Below are 20,843 nucleotides of genomic sequence, written 5' to 3' on the forward strand. Positions count from 1 at the left end.
TTTACTTTTGATTTACTTGGGCTTATTCTTGACCTTTATTAGGTCAAGGTTTAAGACAGTGACTTTTGCAAACAACAAAGGATGCCTTGATCATGAGTATGCTAACCATTTAGTCTAATTCATAATTTACATTCAGTTGTCTTCAGTACTCACTTTCAGGTAATCGGTTTGCATTTCAGTGTGTCCTTAAGGGTTCTGGAGAAGCACATTTCAGCAGAGAACTGCTGCTGCAAATGATGTAAAAAAGCACCTTGAAGACCCACCCCTACATAAAAATGCAAGCTGACAAGTTCAGTGAACTTGGAACATGCATATGCAGCAATTTGAAACCGTTGCAAGAACATCACTTAATCATTTAAACACTAGCACGCCATATCTTGGTTCTTAAATAAAATGGACAGCCAGTCTCCTCTTTCCACTGAAATCGACCGTTTTCAAGCCAGAAGGTGAAGAACAGCCATTATTTCTTACATCCTTTTTTCAGTTCTCCAAATGAGACTTTGAACACTTGCAGAATGTTTTTTTCTGTTCTGTTGTCGCAAGGCTGTGGTCAAGCTTATATCAGATCTTCCAAGTCAATTTGCATTTTCCAATTCAATCTTTAAACTCACATCTATATTTGAGGTTTTCATTTTGTTTAATTTCCTATTTTAATTAATATTCACTTGTCACTTTGTTTCATTGTACAGCACCTTGAGATGATGTGTCCTAACAGGTGCTATATAAATACTGTAAAGTTGGTGATGATTATTATATTGGCCTACTTACAATGATGACTGACCATTTTTTCTTTGTCTTGTCCAGATCAACTTGCGACTCATCTTGGTGAGTGGAAAAACAAAAGAGTTTTTGTTTTCCCCTAATGATTCAGCTGCTGATATTGCCAAACATGTGTATGACAACTGGCCTATGGGTAAGTTGCTTTAGGTTTATGGTGGTAGCAGGGAGAATTAAGCATGGTGCCTTATCTCTATTAATTAAAATTAAAAAAATCAATATCTCTATCCAAACAGCTTTGGCATGTGGGGAGTTGTCTTGAATTTATTTATTTTTTTAAATTAATTTATTTCCCAATTAAACTACCAAGCCTTTTCATCTTCTTGGACTAAATAAATTAAAACGGTTAAAATAAGACATGGTTCTCTTAAAACAGCTACTTGCAAAAGGCAAGAAAGTTTTATGTGCATCAGGTATACAGATATATATTTTGGCCATTGTTATAGTTAATAAAAGTGTCATATCTGATATTTATACATCCCAAATGCTTTTTCTACATAAAATAACACACAGAAATGGGATTTTATGTCTTTTGGTGAAATATAGAGGATGTAGCATTTCAGCAAAATCTCTGAACTGCATTACTTTGATCTGTGTTACGTAAAACATGATTTTATGTAACAAATAAACCTTCGGTGAAAAGCATTAGGATATTAAAAATGAACAGGCACATCTGTATTATAGACACCCAGATGGCATGGACATCATGTGGGTGTGAACCCCGGGCTCTGCTTGTGCTGTTCTGAGTGTTGCTCTAATGGTTCCTATCATTGCCCTGCCTTTGTAAGGTGGCAGGGGGCTGTGGAGTTGGGGTCCTGCACCTCCTGCACCTTGTATATTAGAACAGCTTCAATAGAACTTGCTGTCACACCTACTGTACATGTACATACAGTACATCCTTTCCACAGGTATTACACTTGTATTACACTGCTCCACAGGTGGTCCCAAACCTTCCCTGGAGGAATTTGGCTGGTCTTATACAGTGTCAACACCTATATGAGTTGAATAACAATGAGTGATTCCTAATAAGAGTTGGGGAAAAAATATATACTGTATACAGGGATCAAAACACAGAGCTGTCTGTTTACTGGGTAGTCCTGCTCAGCTCACAGGTTTGTTAGTTGAAAACATAATCACAGAGCTTTCCCAATTATAATATCGACATACTGTCTTGCAGGCTCAGGATTAAAATGGGACTTGGATAAATGGCAGCCATATGAGGCAGTGTAAGCGGGAGTTGATCTACTAGATAACTGCCCAAGGGGCTTCATAAATTAGAGGAACACTTTCAAAATTAAAGTAAAAAATGGAGCCAGATCAAGCGCAGAATGTTATGATGCTTCACTCAGTCCAAAATAAAATTATCAAGAAGAACTTCATTTAAATGAAAGAAAAAGAAATTGGTACCAATTCTTTAAACCTACATTTCAATTGACAACAAAAGGTGTGGATATTGTCTGCCTGTTAAATGGAAATGTTATGTGTCAATCAATTTAATGAAGGCATTTTTAAAGATTAAAAAGACTGAAGATGCTATAGAAGAGGTACAGTGCATGCAGTATAAATCTTGTGTATTGCAATGCTTTCATACAGTTTTAATGTTTTCTGCAGACTGGGAAGAGGAGCAGGTTAGCAGTCCAAATATTCTACGGCTCATCTACCAGGGAAGGTTTCTGCATGGCAATGTGACACTAGGAGGTATGTAGGCCTGGTTCCATGGAGACCAACATTAAAGGTTTCCTGCCGCCCTTTTGTTGAACCATGGATCTGATCTACTTGAATCAAATTGGATCAAACACTTCTTAAAGAAGTGAAATGTAACACCAACTGACATCTACTGGAAACTTCCTCCAAGATGGTGTCTCGACTGTGAAATGTCTCTTAGGTTTTGTCTTCATTGTGTTTAAAAAATATGCTTAAGTGGCGCTGTTATTAGGGAAAAGAGATATCTTACCCGTGGTAGGGAATCTTCTTAAAACTGGAAATCTTAATCTGATCCTACAGTAGATCTCACTGTTTGAAGTTTGTACTAGTTCGTAAATACAGCAAGGGTTCTGACATGTTGTAAGAAACCAGTTTTCCATGGAACTGATTTAAGAGAAGTTAAAAGATAATTGTTATGGCTATGCATAAATATCAGTTTCACATCCAGTTTCACATCCTAAAAGTATTTCATTAAGTACATGATTTTAAAATCAATCTATGATTTTGGTATTAAAAAAAACATAACAATGGTAGACTCTCATTAATTTCTTAAATTGTTCTTTTAATTCACTTGCAGGAATTAAGTAGCAGTTCAATTCTAGAGAACACAATTTAGAAGATGTTAGAAGCCGCAATATTGAGACAACCGTAAAAGAACATGTCAAGCTCATTTTGTCTCCTGTGTTATGGATGCAAGTAATTGTGAAACCCAAACCATGTTATTCTGCACGAGCATTTTGTTACTACTTTAGTAAAATGAGATAAAGTAAAATAATCATGCATGTGAACAGTATCTCTTAAACTCAATTGACTTAAATCAGACCAAATGTAGCTTGAGTAGGAGTTGTTATCAGGAGATAAAAGTATGATCATTATGAGTTTTGCTCCTCGAAGATAATGCAGCCTTGAGGACACCAGCCATCTAACAAGAAAAAATAAATGTGTGATCAAAAAGCTGTACCTGGACTTTGTCTGCATTTGAGTGACATTTATGGTGTCAGGTTGTGTTCAAGAGATTAAGTTTTTAAGCTCTGTCTACAGCTTTGAGCCAAGTGACGGTGAGATTTTAATCCCTTCACAGGCTGCTTCATTACTAACAAAATCTTTGCTTTAATCTAGTCTCTTTGAATGGCCAGTACCACAAAAGGGTAGAACCAACCAAAAAAGGCTAGAACCAACACACGGTTTCCAAACATTTTACATCAGAAAACGAGCCATTTCAATTCATTTTCAATGCTAGTGTGTTCAATATCTTTGTGAGGAAAAATTATTTTTTAACAATTCTAAAACAGTCATTAAATAGTTGTAAATGCTAGATGTATTACAGTATATGCTGTTAAAAAAGCACAAAATTACAAACATTACAAAACTAAAGTAAGTAGACATTGCAAACACAACACAGCTACAGACTGCAGCTGCTTATGCCTCACTAAACTGTAAAAGCTGTAAAAGACATTATTTGATTTACCCCACAAAATTGTGGTTCCCTATTGCAAAGCGAACCCGTATACATCCCAGCTATAAAAGGGAGCCTGTGTAGGTGCTGATCTGTTTGTCAGGAGCTTGTGAATCTCATGGAATTGAAGAAACATATTCCTGTGTAAGATTCTAAAGATTTTGAAGCATTAAAGAGTCACAAGTTTTGCAGTCATTACAAGCTGGCTTGAGGTCCTAAGGTCTTTAGATCATTGTGTGGAAAACGTGCCTCCTCAGTGTCCATTATCACTGGAGTAAATAAAATATAATTTCTGTTCCACAACAAAAGCGGTTTACCGAGTAACCTTAGGCCACGACCATTAATAATATAAATACGGCCTTCTTTCATAGTTGGTCACAGTAGCCAAGATTCTTTAAAACTACAAATGAGAATAACAGCATAATCATATATATATAATAATTTAAAACAAAGTTCACAGTCTTTTGGGTCAGAACACATTAAATAGTTTTCCAACAATAAATCATTTCTCATTTTCAAATACTGGAAGATCTCCTGTTGGCATTTTCAAAACTACATACCATGCCAAGTGATTTCTGACTCATAGATATGCATATCCTACCAGTTGTCTTCCTGACTCAGAACAAGGATTGTAATGACATCTTGCCGCTTACAACTTAGATCAGAGGTATGGCTAGTACTGTGGTATCTTTTTTTATAATTTTTAATCTAACGCACATCTTAGCTTGTTGCTAAATGTAATTCATACACTATGTGAATGTATTCCCTACTAATTACTGGTATTCACTCAGTATTTGTGTTTCTTTTGCTTGTTCAATTGATTCTTTTCTCAAAGAAAACTGTGCTTAATACTTGTGTTTTAAGAGGTCTTCCCAAAAGAACATAAAAATTGTTGAGCTTTCTAAACACATCTGCTAATATAATGAATTGCAGTACAATAGCAATGGGCAATGTTTAAGATACATTTTCATAGCTTTAATCTGTTTTAAAATACAGCTTTTGTTTGATTTCAGCATGCATTTTGTGACTGCCACTATTTTAAATAAAGCAATCTTTGTAACTGTCTTGGTTGGTATAGGCTATATCCTATTTTAGGTCATGAAAATAGACAGATTGTGTTACTGCAGTGTAATGTGCCCTCATCCACTATCTACTATACATGTACTTGTGATGAACTACAAATGCAGTGTCAGCTGACAAAGAATCTAGTAATTGTGAATGGGATACTGTTTGTTTATTGCTCTGTAATAGTAAAATGAGCCTTCCTGTCTTTTTTTCTCTTTTTGAAGCATTAAAACTCCCTCTTGGCAAAACCACAGTGATGCATTTAGTTGCCAGAGAGACATTACCAGAGCCAAATTCCCAAGGTAACTTTATTACAGTAGCAATAAAATTCATGTGGACTTATGATATCTATACATTAGTTGTTTTCTTTGTAAGTCTATGCTTTAATTGTAATACTAATACTACTGTAGGTTTGGATTTGTACTGTAGTATTTATAAACTTGCAAGGACAAACAATTCCTTCATGCATCTTTCTTTGATGTGTGACCAGATGTGAATGATTGTTTATATGAATGAGATGCTAAATATATACAGTAGTCTAGGAATGCTTGAAACATTTATGACTTCACCTTAGAAGCAGCTGTAACACTCTGTAACTCTGTTCTCTTAAACTTCAGGTCAAAGGAACCGGGAAAAGACTGGAGAAAGCAACTGCTGTGTGATCCTGTAAATACATCCAGTTGTTTCTGCTAACCGTGATGTAATATAGTCTTCGTCTTTCATGCTGCTGAAATAGACACTTAACTTTGCTTCAAGGACCCATAGGAGCAGTCAGATGTAACAAAATCAAAATGAGAGAAGAGACAGATTTTTACCAGAACTGGATGGTTGTGTCAACATCATGTATCTTGTTCTTTGTTTCCTTTAAAACTGCTTTACTCCCAAAAAATCGTGAGAAAATGTTGCATCCTTCTGAGTAAAGTGCTGTCCTCGTCGCGCAGTGTTTGTTTGCACATGAAATGCCATAGTTTCTGCATAGTGCACTCTGGATGATTGGATGACGTCTTGATGATTCATGACAGGAAAACACGATTCTCTCTTGCTTGAAAAAGCTAGTTTGCACCTGATCGTTTTTATTTCAGTTTTGAGAAATCGAGTTCTTGAATACGGGCGGAAGGAAGGGAGGGAGAGAAAGGAGAGAATATTTGTGGGTGGATATATCCACTAGTAATGGAAGCCCTTTCACCAGATTTTTTAATGATGCATTACAGGGGTTCTCAAACTGTTTGTGTGGGCAAGGGCATTATATACCTGAATAATTTCGCTGTGTTTCCGTAACCACTGAAAAAATAAACACTTAGGTTCTCTTTAAGGCATACAATTTTGTTTTTGTAACAGAATGAGCATTGATGTGCCTGTAGAACTGAGAAACTGATCTTGTTCTTGAAGATATCCTTATCCTGAATGCATTCTAAAACAGCAAATTATGGCAAAACTTTTTGAAGTACAATGAGTACATTTCTAAGCCTTAACATAAGAATGGAGGCTTTCATTAAATCGTTTATTGTTCAAAACCTTTGAAAAGCCTACTAAATTATCTAGCTGTTTCTTTTTTTCTCATATTTAAATCTCTCTGTGCATTAACATAATGAAATCCTCAGCAATCATGTACCTAATTTCATTGTCCAGTGTTGTGTCCATCTGTATGGAGTAGTTTGGAATTACTTTTTAGAACGCATATATCTGTCAGTATAAGTTTTTGTCTGTTTTTGCAAGTAGTGTAACTGTATACAGTGCTTGCAGTTGACCAGGAGGTAAACTGGAATGATTATGCAGTGAGATTACTTTTTTCCCTTTTCGTTTAAAAAAAAAATTTTTTTTTGCTTACAAAGAAGTCAATTTGCACAACACTGAAGCATGAGCTATTTCATCAAAACTTGTAAAAAAAAGTTTTTTATATTTTTCCAGTGGGAATGATATTCTGAACTGAGGTTACATATATGTAGAATATATTTAATATGAATCTTATATAGAACATGATTATAGATCTTATTGATATACATTGGTGTGTAGTATAGGATAATCTATATAAATAGCTTATTAGCAGTCAAAAGCTGACAGTATGTCTTGGGCCTAATACAGGTAACCCTGATCTTTCCATAAAAATAATGTAATACATGTATATTTGTTTCCTTTTAATTTTTTTTACTCATCTGCTCTTACTTTAATATCATTTTCCCCCTTCTCTGTGGTAATTGCTTTAATGAAATGCTTTATAATTCAGTACAAGGTCTTATGAAAATATTGTTCATATTGATCAGGATTTAAATCTGTATAGAGCAAAGTTTTCAAACTGATTGTAAATAGCACTAATCATTTTTCTTCAAACTATCAATAGAAACCTTCTGTAAACTAAATAAAGAATATTGAAGTGCATTTCTGTTGCATGGAGTTATTTTTGTGGTAAAATCTAGAATCAAGCTATTGTTTAAGGAGATCTATTAAAAAAAACATTAAGCTGATATAAAGACAAAAGTCAAGATGATGTTCTTTACTTAAACATTGATGGTAATTGGCACAAAATGGAAACACCAGGGTAAGTGAGAGACACCAAATATACTGAAAGCAAGGGCTTCCACACAGGTGTGGTTCATGAGTTAAAGGAGAACTTCAATGCTTTTTTTATATTTTGGGGTTAGAAAAAATTGGCATTGAGTGTATTTCAAACCACCATGAAAGTAAAATGTACACAGTAATGTGTAAAACTTATAATTTACATCACAAAATAGATTACATTTCCAGGTATGTGCCATGCAATATTCTGCTATTCGGAATGGGGCAACTAAACGTCTGGTGATGTGAAGTGGCCCTATTACATTGTAAACAAGCAGGCTTGTGAATACATCTCTTTTAATCACTTTAATTGCTCTCAACTTTGAGATGGTTTTGCCAACAAATACAACTTACTTGTTGACTGCATGGAGATAAAATTGGAACATTTTTGCTGCACAACCTGTATTTGCTTGTACATTACACTAGTTATTACATTGACTATTGAGCAGGAAGGGCGGCTTCACGTGGCAAGGCCAGCAGTTTGCAACATGATTTTTGATTTTTGTTAATGATTTTTTGCTTAATTCAGAATTTGTAAAATGTTCTGATACCGTCAATTAATTATTTTTTTTTTGGAGAGATGTAATAACTGGTTTGAGAAATGAGGACCGCAGTTCCCCTTTAAATAAGCAGGCAACATCTCAGCATGCTTAGGGTCATAGAGCAATGCTAGACAGGCCTGGTTGCCTATAATTGTGGCTAGCAGGCTAGCACTGCGAGACCTCAGTGACTCTGAAAAGAGGGGTGATTTTGGGGGCGTTTGGCAGGAGCTTCAGTGACCAAAACGGCTTAATTTGCCTATCTGTTCAGAAGCAACAATATCTAAAATGATATAAAATCATTTTAAAATCTAAAAGGAGGGAAAGACAATTGATAGCAAAATACAACAGAGAGAGGAAGAACATACTCTAGGATTCAGGTACAGTATGTGTTTCTATACGGAACAAATAAACCTATTGCTTATTCCCTGGGATCTTGGGGATACTCCTTAAAAAATAACACACTGGAAGGAGAAAGAGGCTGGTGGTCCGGATTATCCTTCTTAAAATCTGATATGAATAAAACAGCCTGAAAATAGTGAGGAAATACTGTATTTCCATGTCTTTTTAAAACTTTTTCTTATTTTAGTACAAACTGGAAAAGACAGTAGCACTATGAAAAGGAATCTTCTTTTTTGCACTGAAAGTTCTTAAGGACAAAAATGCTTTTTAAACATAAGCTTTTGATCTACGGAACTCCTTTGTATTTCATTTCCGAAACGTAGGAAGTCTATAAATAACACCTTGGGTCAAAGGAAGCAGAAGTCAATATTGTTGAGCACATGTCAAAGTGGGTAATGTAAATTCCATTCCCTTCAGTTTTAGTTTGATTTGCGAACCAAAGACAAAAGGAGTTCTGGGAAATCCCTGCCATCTAATTCATTCAGGGAATACATGTCTGCCTTGTACAAATTAAGGAAAAAAGGAACACAAGGAAACGTATATAAATACTCTCTGCCTTGAGGACAAATACATAAAATTGAAAACATTGTGTGACAGGAAGCTGAAATTTCCCCGTGCAGAATTTTTATCCAGGGTGTTAAATTTCTGAAAGCAACCTCTGCTTTATCTTCATGGAGTAGAATGGCAGTCTCTGCATGTATAGCCAAGAGCCAGAGGCCTTTTCTGACCTTCTCAATCTTGAACGACAGGATCATAGTCTTGTGCGAGTTAATTTATTTAAAAAAGGTTTCTTTTTCGTTTCCTTTTTCAATGCCTGAACCATTGCTCCATATACTATTACATTTCTTATGTTAGATTATGGTGTAACTGCCTTGAGCCCATTACTTGCTGAGACTCTGGCTCCCCCAAAGCTCGTAATTGGATGAAGCGGTCTGAAAATCGACAGGTGGATTATGGTGTATAAATAATTTAATTGGTGCCATATTAATGATCACTGTACTCTAAGCTGAAGCTCTTACCATTAGTATCAGTAGTGTCCATTCAAACCTTAACCTCAGCCTAACCACATCACTGCTGAATATCTGTCAGTGTTTTATGAACATTCTGTAGAACCTCAATATTAATAAGATTTGATCATTCGTTGAATATCTCCTAAATCCATCTATTTTTACCACTTAAGCAGAGTATCAACACAAACATCTGTAGCTGGTCTAAATCTGCAATAGATCCACTGGGTGAATTTTCTCCTCCAGTTCTGATTTTGCCATTCAAAGCCTTTTCCTACTTCTTAAAAAAAAGTATGCTGAATTTGCTTCATCTGCTGCAAGAGTCCTATGCGCTAGTCCATTACACCCCCCACATGATCTACATATAAATTGCTGTGTACTGCTTCAAAAAAGACCAAGCACTGGATTTATGTTTACCTGATATATGCAATCAGCATCTGACCTCTGATTCCATTTTAAAAATATTTTGCAAGGCTTTTGTAAGCCATTATGATTATGTTGTCATTACAGGTCAAAAGCAGGGCTCCTAAGGCAGGAACTTTAAAAAAGTGTTGGTGATAACTACAAAGGCCAGACTCTGCCTTTTAATACTGGGATGGATTTCCAAGACACATTGCTCATACAGTACATGCTGGCTGGACTTTGACAGGTTGTCTTCACAGATGACACGTTTATCATTTTATAACCATGCTTCACGGTGAACCTTGTGTGGCACAGGCATGAGCTCATGAATTCATGGCAGGAGAGTGGCCTTGATCTGGATGCAACATTTTTCACTGCTAATCTGCATTGATAAACTAAATAAGTGTGATTGGTAATGAAATTGCACAACTCCCCTGACCGTTGAAACTCAGTATTACAAATTCTTACTTCTGCCTTTTCAGGATACATGCAATGAGTAATTTAATGAGTAGTTGAGCTACTACAGGAGAGAAAAGGTTATCTGTATGATGTCCCAGTACTTTCATTGCCTCTGATTTTGAAGTAATGGCATGCTGTGCTTTGATAGAAATGAGAGAAAAAGTAGCAGATTATCTGAGGTGGTTTCTGAGGGTGTGCTCACCATTGTTCGTTTACATTTGAAAACTGCTGGATTTTAATGTCAGCTAAGGACAAAAACCGACAAATCCAAACTGCACATCTGTAAAGCTAAAAATGTTATTTCCTTTTCAAGCTGTGATCAAACGCATCTCGACGTTTATTTATCATCTTATCATCTGTACAACATGCGTGTAAATCTGTGCCTAAAAACAAAAAAGTTTTTTTTTAAAAAGTCTAAAAAAAGGATTTTATGACATAAGAAGAACACCAATAAGAGAAAATGATAATGCATGTTTTATTTCGTTAAAGCTGGAATACTAGTAAATAACATACATTATATAGATTAGTTCAAGTGAGGCCAGCTTTCTTGTTTTGAGTTTCAGGGAGCAAAGAATTAGTTCCTTGTTTTTCTTTTACCATCATGTCAGTTTACCCTTCCGATAACTATCACATCAATAAAATTAAGCATCAGCAGAAATCTATCACTGTATTTACTGTATGTGTGTAGGCTTTAAAAAAATAAAGTATATGCCTTTCGATATTAATTCGATATTTTATTTTTGATCTATTGATCAAGCATGTGGGCTGCATCGCAGCAATGTGGTTGGCATTGCTGCCTCTCAGTGCTGGGGCCCTGGGTTCCATTCCTAGGATGCTGTCTGTGTGGAGTTTGAATGTTATCCCCATGTTCTCATGGGTTTCATCTGCAAGCTCTGCTTTCTTACCACAGTATAAATGTATACTTCCTTACTGGGGGAGTTGATGGGACACAGGTGATCAGGTAATTTAACCTGTTGAATGCCCAGCCTGGAGAAGGTTTTGTGACATGTTTGAAGACAAATGTGATGGATGCTAGTGGATGTGACAGAATTATACACTAAATGTTGTGAACAACAGACCAATCGATGGGGAATCGATGGGGAAGTCCATGAAGTGATGATCTGGGCAGGACTGTCTAGTCACCACAAAACTGCGGATGTAGTGATTACTTGCTATTTGACTTTATGGTGCTACATTGATCTTATCCTGGCAGATGAGAATATAACAGCTATACTTGGATACCCTTCTTGCCCCATTGAACATCTATGGGATGAGATAGGATGATATCTAGTGCTCTGAGACCTGTTAACAAACAGATGCTTGTCCAGCATCCGTAACCTGGTGTAAAACATAAATTGCAAATCTTGTATTGCTATGACTTTCTTAGTTTACCAAACCTATTGATAGTTTATCATACTCCAATTTATCAACCCTGTTGATGACAACATCAACATTATGAATTTACCTGGTGGTTCAATAAAATCTTTATGCTTCTGCTAAATAAGATTTTGCTTCCTTGTGAGGAACTTTGTGAATTAATTGCAGTTATAATTGATTTTCTTTGATACACAGTAAAGATTATTAAAGTAGTTCAGGTGGGTAGCTGCGTCAGCATGTGTAGGCTGCAAAGGAACAAGTAATAAGTTTATTCCATGCTGAAAAGAGAAGAAAGAAAACACAACGTTTTGGCAGTGGAGAAGGCTCCACGTTCGAAACTTTGTGTTTTTTTCTCTTTTCAGCATGGAATAAACCTATTACTTGTTCCTTTAAAGATTATTAAAGTAAACTAGATTGGAAAATATCTCAAGGCAGCAAAAAACTGTCCTGATTTGTCATGCCAACAAAAGCCTATATTCTTATCTATAAAAAAGATCTCTTATTTTTTGATAGTTCTCTTCAAGTCCCTGTTTTATTTGTAATAAAAACATAAGGAAACGAGTGATTCAAACTGCAATTAGATTTTTAACAGCAAACCCTAGTGAAATAGTGTGTATATGGTTCCACCACATGGTCGGTTATCATTACTACAGTCTATGAAATTTAAAGAGTCCTGAATAAACCCAGCAGATCAGGATTGGTAGTTTTAAGCATGATGGACTTGGCTCCAAAGTAAATGAAGACACCGGATATCTTATATACTGTATCTTACATAGCTTCATGTATAATACGAACTGTATGATGGGATATGACATTCCACTGTAATAATCGACAGTGTTACTGCAAGTTGTCTTTTGTACTAAAGAAACTCAAAACCTTCTACTGTCAACAGACCTTTAAAGGTTATACAGGATATGGCTGGAACCATAATGCTTTTTGTAAAAGCTCTTCAATACTTTTTTAAAACTCCTAGTGTTAATTCTATAAATATATTTCATTATCCATCCATTTTAAACATACATAACTAACATATGATGCATATATAACATTTATATATACAGTGTATATGGTATACCTTATTTGTTAAACCAAAATACTGAGAAAAGTCCGTTCATCCATCTACCCATTTTCTAACAGCTCCATCCAGTTTAGGGCCACAGAGGAGCCAGAGCCTATCCTGGCAAGGGACAGGCACAAGGCTCGATACACCCTGGAGTGGTCACCAGTCTAACACAGGGCACACACAGACACACACAGTCACACCAGGGCCAATTAACCTACCAGTTTGTCTTTAGTATGTGGGAGAAAACTGGAGCACCCATAGGAAACCCATACGAACAGGGGAAGAACATACAAGCTCCACACAGATAGCACCCCAGGTCCAGAATTGATCCCAGGGCTCCCACACTGTAAGACAGCAATGTGAACCAGGGTGGCACTGTGCCACCCACCAAAGTCTGTAACAAAGTCAATCTTTATTAGTAAAAACAAACTTTAAAAAGTAATCTCAACTGAAATAATATTCATTATGTACTATATAAAAGTGTGTTACTTATACACCCACAATGGTTCTACTTAATAAATTATATTAATGAACACATGCACAGAATTTGTTGTGTTATCTGTGCTGCTTTCCACATTATTAGAAATCAGTCTCTGCCAATTTTGTTAAAGAATAATCTGATTCTTTAGTATAAAATTAGATTAATACAATACATTAGTGAACACTCAGGTGTGTTCATGTTGAGACATAAATTATATCTTCTAGACAAAATGCAAACTGAATATTAGGAATTAAAACTATAAAACTGTGAATATATGTAGTTAAACCTGTAGAAGTTTGATTAGTCAATATTAGACTAAAATGCACAATGCACTTGTAATACTACATTACAAAACAAATGTAGTTTTCAGTCATCAAAAGAGAAAAATCAAGGGCACCTCAAGTTATGACTCTCAAGGGCTTTGACAAATTCAACCCACTGACCTGCTTTAGAGCTAACAGTGTAACACAAACCAGAACACAAAAGGAAACTATGGAAACGTGCTATTAAAACAAACTTTTTGCACACAGGGCTGTGGGAGTCTAGAATAAGGTATGGTACTAGGCGACATGTTTGAACCTGATTAATATCTTGGCTTCTTTCTAGAACAATGTGGTTAAGATCCTCAGATCAACTGGCTACATACAGTAGCAACCACATAAGCTAGATGGGGCCAAAATGGCCTCCTTTTGTTTAAAACAGTTGTTCTTCAGTTTTATTTCGGTTCTTAGCAGTATATAATGCATTTTTTCAAATTATTTGTTGACAGAAAAGATACATCTCACCCGATTTTCAGCAGTTTTAAATCTTAACCTTTTGACCAAGTTCTGCTTGATTTCTTTTGTTTTGAAGCAGTAAATCAGAGGGTTTATCATGGGTGGCACCAGGCTGTAAGTCAGAATCAGGACAATGCGGAAATCAGTGTTTATCGCAATATTCACACTGTTTGCTAGGTAAACAAAACACCTGGGAAGGTAGTAGAGAGCTATGATACACAGCTGAGAAGAGCAGGTGGAAAATGCTTTGTATCTCCCTTCAGAGCTCGCAATCCTCAAAACAGAGAGAACGATCTGAACATAAGAAAATATTATAAAGAAAAGGGGCACAAGCAACACAATTATGGCATTAATTAAAGCCACTAAGCTATAGGACCTGATGTCTGCACAAGCTAGCCTGGTTATTGCTATGTGATCACAGTAACAATGTACAATAACATCGGGCCCACAAAAAGGCAAAGTGACTGCCCGAATGGCTGAAATAGCAACAATAAATACTGTTACACCCCATGAAAAAGCACACATAATGAATACATTGGTGTTTTTAAGCAATGTTGAATACCTGAGAGGGTTACATATTGCAATGTAGCGGTCGATTGCCATTATCATTAAAAGAAATGAATTTACGGATCCCAAGTAATGGACAAAAAACATTTGTAGGAAACAAGCAGAAAAAGGGATAGCTTGAGAACCGAACCAGTACCTGGCAATGAGTTTGGGCAATGTAGTCGTACTGAAAGCTAAATCTGCCACTGCAAGGTTCCCGAAGATGAGATAGGTGGGTTTCTGCAGGTTTTTCTCAATGATGATGACCACAACAATAAATCCATTCCCAATTAGAATTGCCACGTAAATGAGAAAAAAAAGAGCAGACACCAGTGAATGATATTGTGGCAGAAGTCCAGGGAAACCCGAGATGAAAAACTCTGTGATTTGGGTTCTGTTTTCCTCAGGCATGGCAAGCTCTTCATGTAGTGTACTCTAAAACACACAGAAAAAACAGGCAGGAACAAATTAGAACATCTCATGCAGTAGAAACACTTTCAAACAACGGATGCATATTCTTAATGATTTCTTACAGAGTAGCACAGGTAATATTATGCTATTATATTCTGCTATGCTGTAATATCTCAAGTGATGCCTCTTGAGTCCCACATAACTCACGATCAAAATATGAAATTCACTCTCTTCATGCAATGTCCCATGACTTGAAGAGACTAGCTTTATCGCTAATGCATTTAAAAGAAACATATTGTGATTTGTCAGAAAACTGCAAGAAGAGATTTTGTCATCCTCACCATGAAGCTCAACATTTCTAAACACAAAAAATAAACCGTGTGCAGTATAATGAAGACCTCAGGGTAGGGAACTGCCTGAGAATTTGAGCTGCAAGTAAAACAAAATAAGAAAATATCTTTTGATCTGAGGACTCTTCTTCAGTTGTGTGAAGAACTAATTAGGCCATACAGATTAGTTATACAGTATGTAATGGATAGATAAAACAGACTAACACTGAAGAGTTTGTGCAATATTCAAAACAGATTTACCTATTGTTTACAAAAATATTAATGAGGAAAAATATTTTTCTAATAAGTGTTTCAATGTAAGCACGTATTAGAGATTTTGTGTTCTTAAAACTCACTTTGTTAAATTACTGTTGAGACATCTGGAATTATATTACAGACCCTCAATGAGAGAAAGTCTTTGTTTTTCTCTAACCATCCTGTGTCATACTGAGTCAAGTGAGCTGAGCTGTAAGAGAAAGCAGATTAACATTTTGTCCTTACCGTTCAATGTGTAATCACTGAAATCACACACTTCAGTTGTAGACCCACTCGTCCTGTGCCTGACATTATTTAAATACAGTATCTTTCCCCTTTGGACTGCATGTATTATTACATCTCTCCATAGGGAGGTAAAAACCAAGGTACCTACATTATTATAAAAGATAAAACACTGTGTTTACAAATGACAAAGCAGAAGTCACCAGTGACATTTTATTCCATGATTTCATCATTGAAAACTCATTATCTTAAGCAATTGTAACATATTTAGAAATAATTTATTGTATAAAAAAATGCTACACTTTATTTTGTTTGCCTGTATACCTACAGTATCTTTCTTGTTTGACCTGCTAGTAGATTCTACAACCAGGGATACATCATCTTCATGTTTTCTGATCACTTTGTTACTTTTTGCATCTGCACGCCCTGGTTGTGCATCAGGTCTATCACACTTCCAGTACCAGTGTTATTTAACTTGTTTATTTATAGTCGTAATGTCTGTCCAGTCTGGATTAAGCAAAATGGATACATGCAGAAGAAAAATGTCAGACACCTACAGTCATTTATACAGTAGCTGCAAAGTTTAATCAATTTAATAATAATTAATAATAATCATTGTTTTTGGTGATAACACAAACATGGTTAGATATTGCTTAACAAGCCCTTTGTTGGCTATATTAAATCACATGTATATTTACAAAAATGTTATGCCACAAGATTTTAAAGCACTTATGAATTAAATGGATAACAAAAGATAAACTAAAGGCTATGGCCCCCCACCGCAACCCTGTGCTTGATAAAGCAGTTTGGAAATGGATAAAAATAATTAATAATTACTTATACTTATATAACGCTTTTCTGGACACTCCACTCAAAGCGCTTTACAGGTGATGGGGACTCCCCTCCACCACCACCAATGTGCAGGCCTCACCTGGATGATACGACGGCAACCAAAATGTGCCAGAATGGTCACCAGACATCAGCTATCAGTGGGGAGGAGAACAGAGCGGTGAAGCCAATAAAGGATGATCATGCATAATTGAGCATGATATTCTTGTACAACTTTGACTTGTGTAAGAACTTAATAACCTCATTAATGGGGGAGTTGATGGGGCACAGGAGATGAGGTGATTTAACCTGTTGAATGTTGATTATCTAGTCACCACAGAACTGCCCTTGTAGTGACTAGTTGCTAACTGACTTTACGGTGCTACATTGACCTCATCCTGCCAGATGAGAATGTGACAGCTATGCTTTGGATAACCCTCTTGCCTCATTGAACATCTGTGGGGTGAGAATGGGATGTGCTTGTCCAGGCTCTGAGGAATGAGGAATGAGACTTTCCTGCTGTTACTATCATAGTCTAGCCATCCTGGTTATAGTTTATAAACCCGCTGCTTATCAATCCTGATGATGACAACCTTTCATAAATATGATGAATTTAACTAATGCATGTTGGTCCAATGAAATGTCTATGCACCTGCTACAAAAGATTTAATTGTTTTCTTGTGAGGAACGTATGGTCTATGTAAGTGATTTCCACTAAAGCTTTAAGGATTATCAAAGTCAAGTAAATAAATATCTATGAAAAAATTTAAAATAAATAAATATGGATCTATCACATCTATCATACAGCTTTATAAAGCCCTCCTAACCAGTGTAACTTTCTGGATTTGTCATGCCACCAAAAGTCTATATTCTTATTTTAAAAAAATGTTTATTTTTGGATAGGTTTTAATCTCTTCAAATCCCTCTTTCATTTGTAGTAAAAACAATATTAAAATATTAAAAAACACAAGGAAACCAGTGTATTACAAGGCTTCGAACTGCAGTTATTCATTTTTAACAGCATGCCTAGTAAAATAACGTGTATGTGGTTCCGCCATGTGGTCACTTAGCATTACTGCAGTCTAGTACTGCACACAGTATATTGCTGTATATCTAATTAGTAATATGATAGCTGTTTTGTGACATATATAAACATTTTGAACATTTTAAATTTAGTTAAATGTAGTTTTTGAGACAAACTAAACATAACGGTAATCGCTAAGTTTTGTTTGTGCATCTGATTCGAGATAAAATTAGAAATTAATATGAAATACGAAGTTGAGGGCTGGATTTCTTTTCTAGTCAACGTTTAAAGGACCGGATCAACAGTAACGGGCATCAGATATGAAAAAAAATAATCGAGAATTGTGTAATTTTTCAAGTTATGAAGGCAGTAAGAAATATTAAATGTATAATTAAAACAATTGATAATGATGATAATAAAGAGCTTCCCAAGAAAATCAAAGTATTAAAACAATGACTTCCATATTAGCCATCAACTGTTACAGCACATTCATTTTTTTATTTTATTTTCAGGTTTAAGTCTAAATGTACTTTAAAGCAGTAGAAGGGGTGAGTTTTGTTTCTCAGAAGTTTGTTTTCTATTGTCCAAAATATCAGCCACAAATTTAGAATTTACTGTATAACAAATAACTCCAGCTATTTCTGTGTGTTTACTGGTGATAGAAATAAAAAAAAAACACTGCATATTTGAAGCCCTGAAAAGGCCTGACCTTTCAGTGTGGAATTATCCTTTTTACTCCTTAGCAGGCCCGCACATTGACTCACCTCCCCAACCTGAGTAATTACTATTGACATACTATAGCGTACAGGTTTATATCTCTCTCTAGTGCTCCCATGCAGTATTTGTTTAGTGATTTCAACTTTTTTCAATGAATTCATTAGTAAAAAAAAAATCAGTTTGATCGATCAGGTTTTCCACATTGCATTTTCACAGTGAGCATCAAAGTGTGCAGATATTTTGTACGTTAACCAACCTTTAAATTCCTGATTTTGCACAACAGCAAATACAGCATGTTACATTACAAATCTGTAACATACATTTACATACTGTACCTACAGTATTTGTCCTCGCTGGTTATTTAATTATTTCTATTTATAGTTAAAGAATACTGGACTTATGATTAGGACAGGAAATCTACCTCTTGATCTATGAAACCAAGATTTATTGATTCACATTTTAGTTAAAAAAAACCCACCCATGAATAAATTGCTTATCAGGCTGGTAATTAATCTGTTTTTTTAGAAAATATAAACAGTAGGGGTGCATGATACTGTATTGTGATAATCTACAGAGACAATTCACAGGGACTGAAGTCTGTGTGTTGCAATTTGTTTAACATGTTGAATGCTAGAAGAACAGAGATTTATGCTAAAAACATTCTACTGTCTACCCACTTCTTTGAAGAAGTACAGGAAGTGGATTGTGCCCTTAAATTTGGTTAAAGCTGTTTTTCAACATCCTTTTTATATCGAATGTAAGAGTATTGTTAAAATAAAATACTGACCAAAGTCAGTAATGATTTAAAAGTGTTCATTTTATTAGTAAAAAAACCCTGTAAAATACTAATCTCATTTGTAATTATATTCATTATTTATTATATTTACAATATGTATGCATGTTTCCATAATTACATATGATTATATACAGGGGAATGACATTTCTTTTTCCTAATGGCCACAGTGTATTCTTTGTACTGGAAATAATGTGACAGGAATAAGGAAGGAAGTCTCCGCTGAACCCTATTTCCATGCAGGGTGAGGACATAGAGGGGGTGCAGTCCTACAAGTACTTAGGGGTACACCTGAATGATAAGCTGGAGTGGTGTGGTAACACCGATGCCCTGTACAAGAAAGGTCAGAGCCGACTGTGTCTGTCAGGGTGTATAATGCTGCCCTAGGCTAGAACTGTTAGCCCTTCTTTTGCTCGTCTATGGACAGCATGTTGCTCCATTGTACTTTTTTTGGGACACTCAATCTGTATATACAGTGGGTTTGGATTTTTTTTCCCTTAATAATAAAAACCTTCATTTAAAAACTGCATTTTGTGTTTACTTGTGTTATCTTTGTGTAATATTTCAATTTGTTTGATGATCTGAAACATTTCAGTGTGACAAACATGCAAAAAAATAAGAAATCAGGAAGGGGGCAAACACTTTTTCACACCACTGTACCTATGCACATTTTGCACATATTTTATTGTTTTTACAGTGACTATGAGCATATTTTGCACCCTACGTATTTATTTGTATTTATTTGAGATTTATTTTGTATTGCTTTATGTATTTTAATTTTTCGGTGATTCTGATGTCTTTTTTTTTGCTCGTCTTGGGCTGGACTGCTGTAACACATCAGTTTCCCTTTGGGATCAATAACGTCTTATCTGTCTATCTAGAAATATTAACTTGTTGAATTGAACCTCTGATATAAAAACTGAAAAGGGGAAGATCAAGGGCGTGATACACTTCAACCCTCCATCATTTTTGGGGATGATACAGTACATGTATGATTTTTTTGCTTGATGGAGGAGAGGAAGATTGGTGGAGGCCTGCCAGTAATGACAGCCATTCAATTCACCCAGGAGTCAAATCTGTGGGAATCTGGATCTTTCTTTAAGAACTGGATTTGGAAGAACAATACTACATACATTTGAGAACCACCTGCTACGTTTGTTACTCATACAGTGCATCACAAATTTTGCAATAAAGGATATTGTTAAACATATGCACATAATTGTTTGTTTTTCCTGTAAAACCTGCTTTTCCACATCAGTCAAATCTTTCCCTGGCAGCTTTATTGTGTATTAGGCATTCAGTACATAGTTATAGTAAAAAACATCTTCCAGGCAACATGTACTGTAGTAAAACTTTTAGAATTAGAACTTTTAGAACTTTAGAATATTGTGTACATTATTGGTCACTACTTTATAAAAAAAAGTAGCTGCCCCGGGAATATGTCTAGAGAAGGGTGACCATATACATTCTGGCTTTAATGCGATGCCTTATATTTACAAAAGAGGTTTAAAACACTCAACCTATTCTACTTTCTTAGAACCTGCAGTGAAACACAAACCCCAAAACATAATGGAAACTATGGGGAAATGCATTTAAAAAGGGGAATGTTTTATGTACAGAGGATCTTAGGAGTCTG

General features: G+C 35.6%; 2 protein-coding genes across 2 annotated transcripts; one reads left to right on the forward strand and one right to left on the reverse strand.

The window, feature by feature from the left end:
• Positions 1 to 786: 786 nt before the first annotated feature.
• LOC148636296 (ubiquitin-like protein 3) lies at positions 787 to 7,378 on the forward strand (the record flags this gene model as incomplete). Its single annotated transcript, XM_088623512.1, has 4 exons — positions 787 to 913; positions 2,389 to 2,475; positions 5,227 to 5,304; positions 5,620 to 7,378. Coding segments are annotated over 4 exons (345 nt in total), but the record flags the coding sequence as incomplete, so codon positions are not given.
• Positions 7,379 to 14,040: 6,662 nt separating this feature from the next.
• LOC148636297 (olfactory receptor 1E16-like) lies at positions 14,041 to 16,057 on the reverse strand. Its single transcript, XM_088623516.1, has 2 exons — positions 16,049 to 16,057; positions 14,041 to 15,024 (listed from the first exon to the last, which is right to left on the reverse strand). Exons 1-2 carry the CDS (start codon positions 16,055 to 16,057, stop codon positions 14,041 to 14,043), a joined length of 993 nt encoding a protein of 330 aa, XP_088479642.1.
• Positions 16,058 to 20,843: the final 4,786 nt, after the last annotated feature.

This window comes from Lepisosteus platostomus, unplaced genomic scaffold (genome assembly GCF_059453375.1).
Source record: "Lepisosteus platostomus isolate fLepPlt1 unplaced genomic scaffold, fLepPlt1.hap1 Scaffold_181_H1, whole genome shotgun sequence".
Lineage (NCBI taxonomy): Eukaryota > Metazoa > Chordata > Actinopteri > Semionotiformes > Lepisosteidae > Lepisosteus > Lepisosteus platostomus.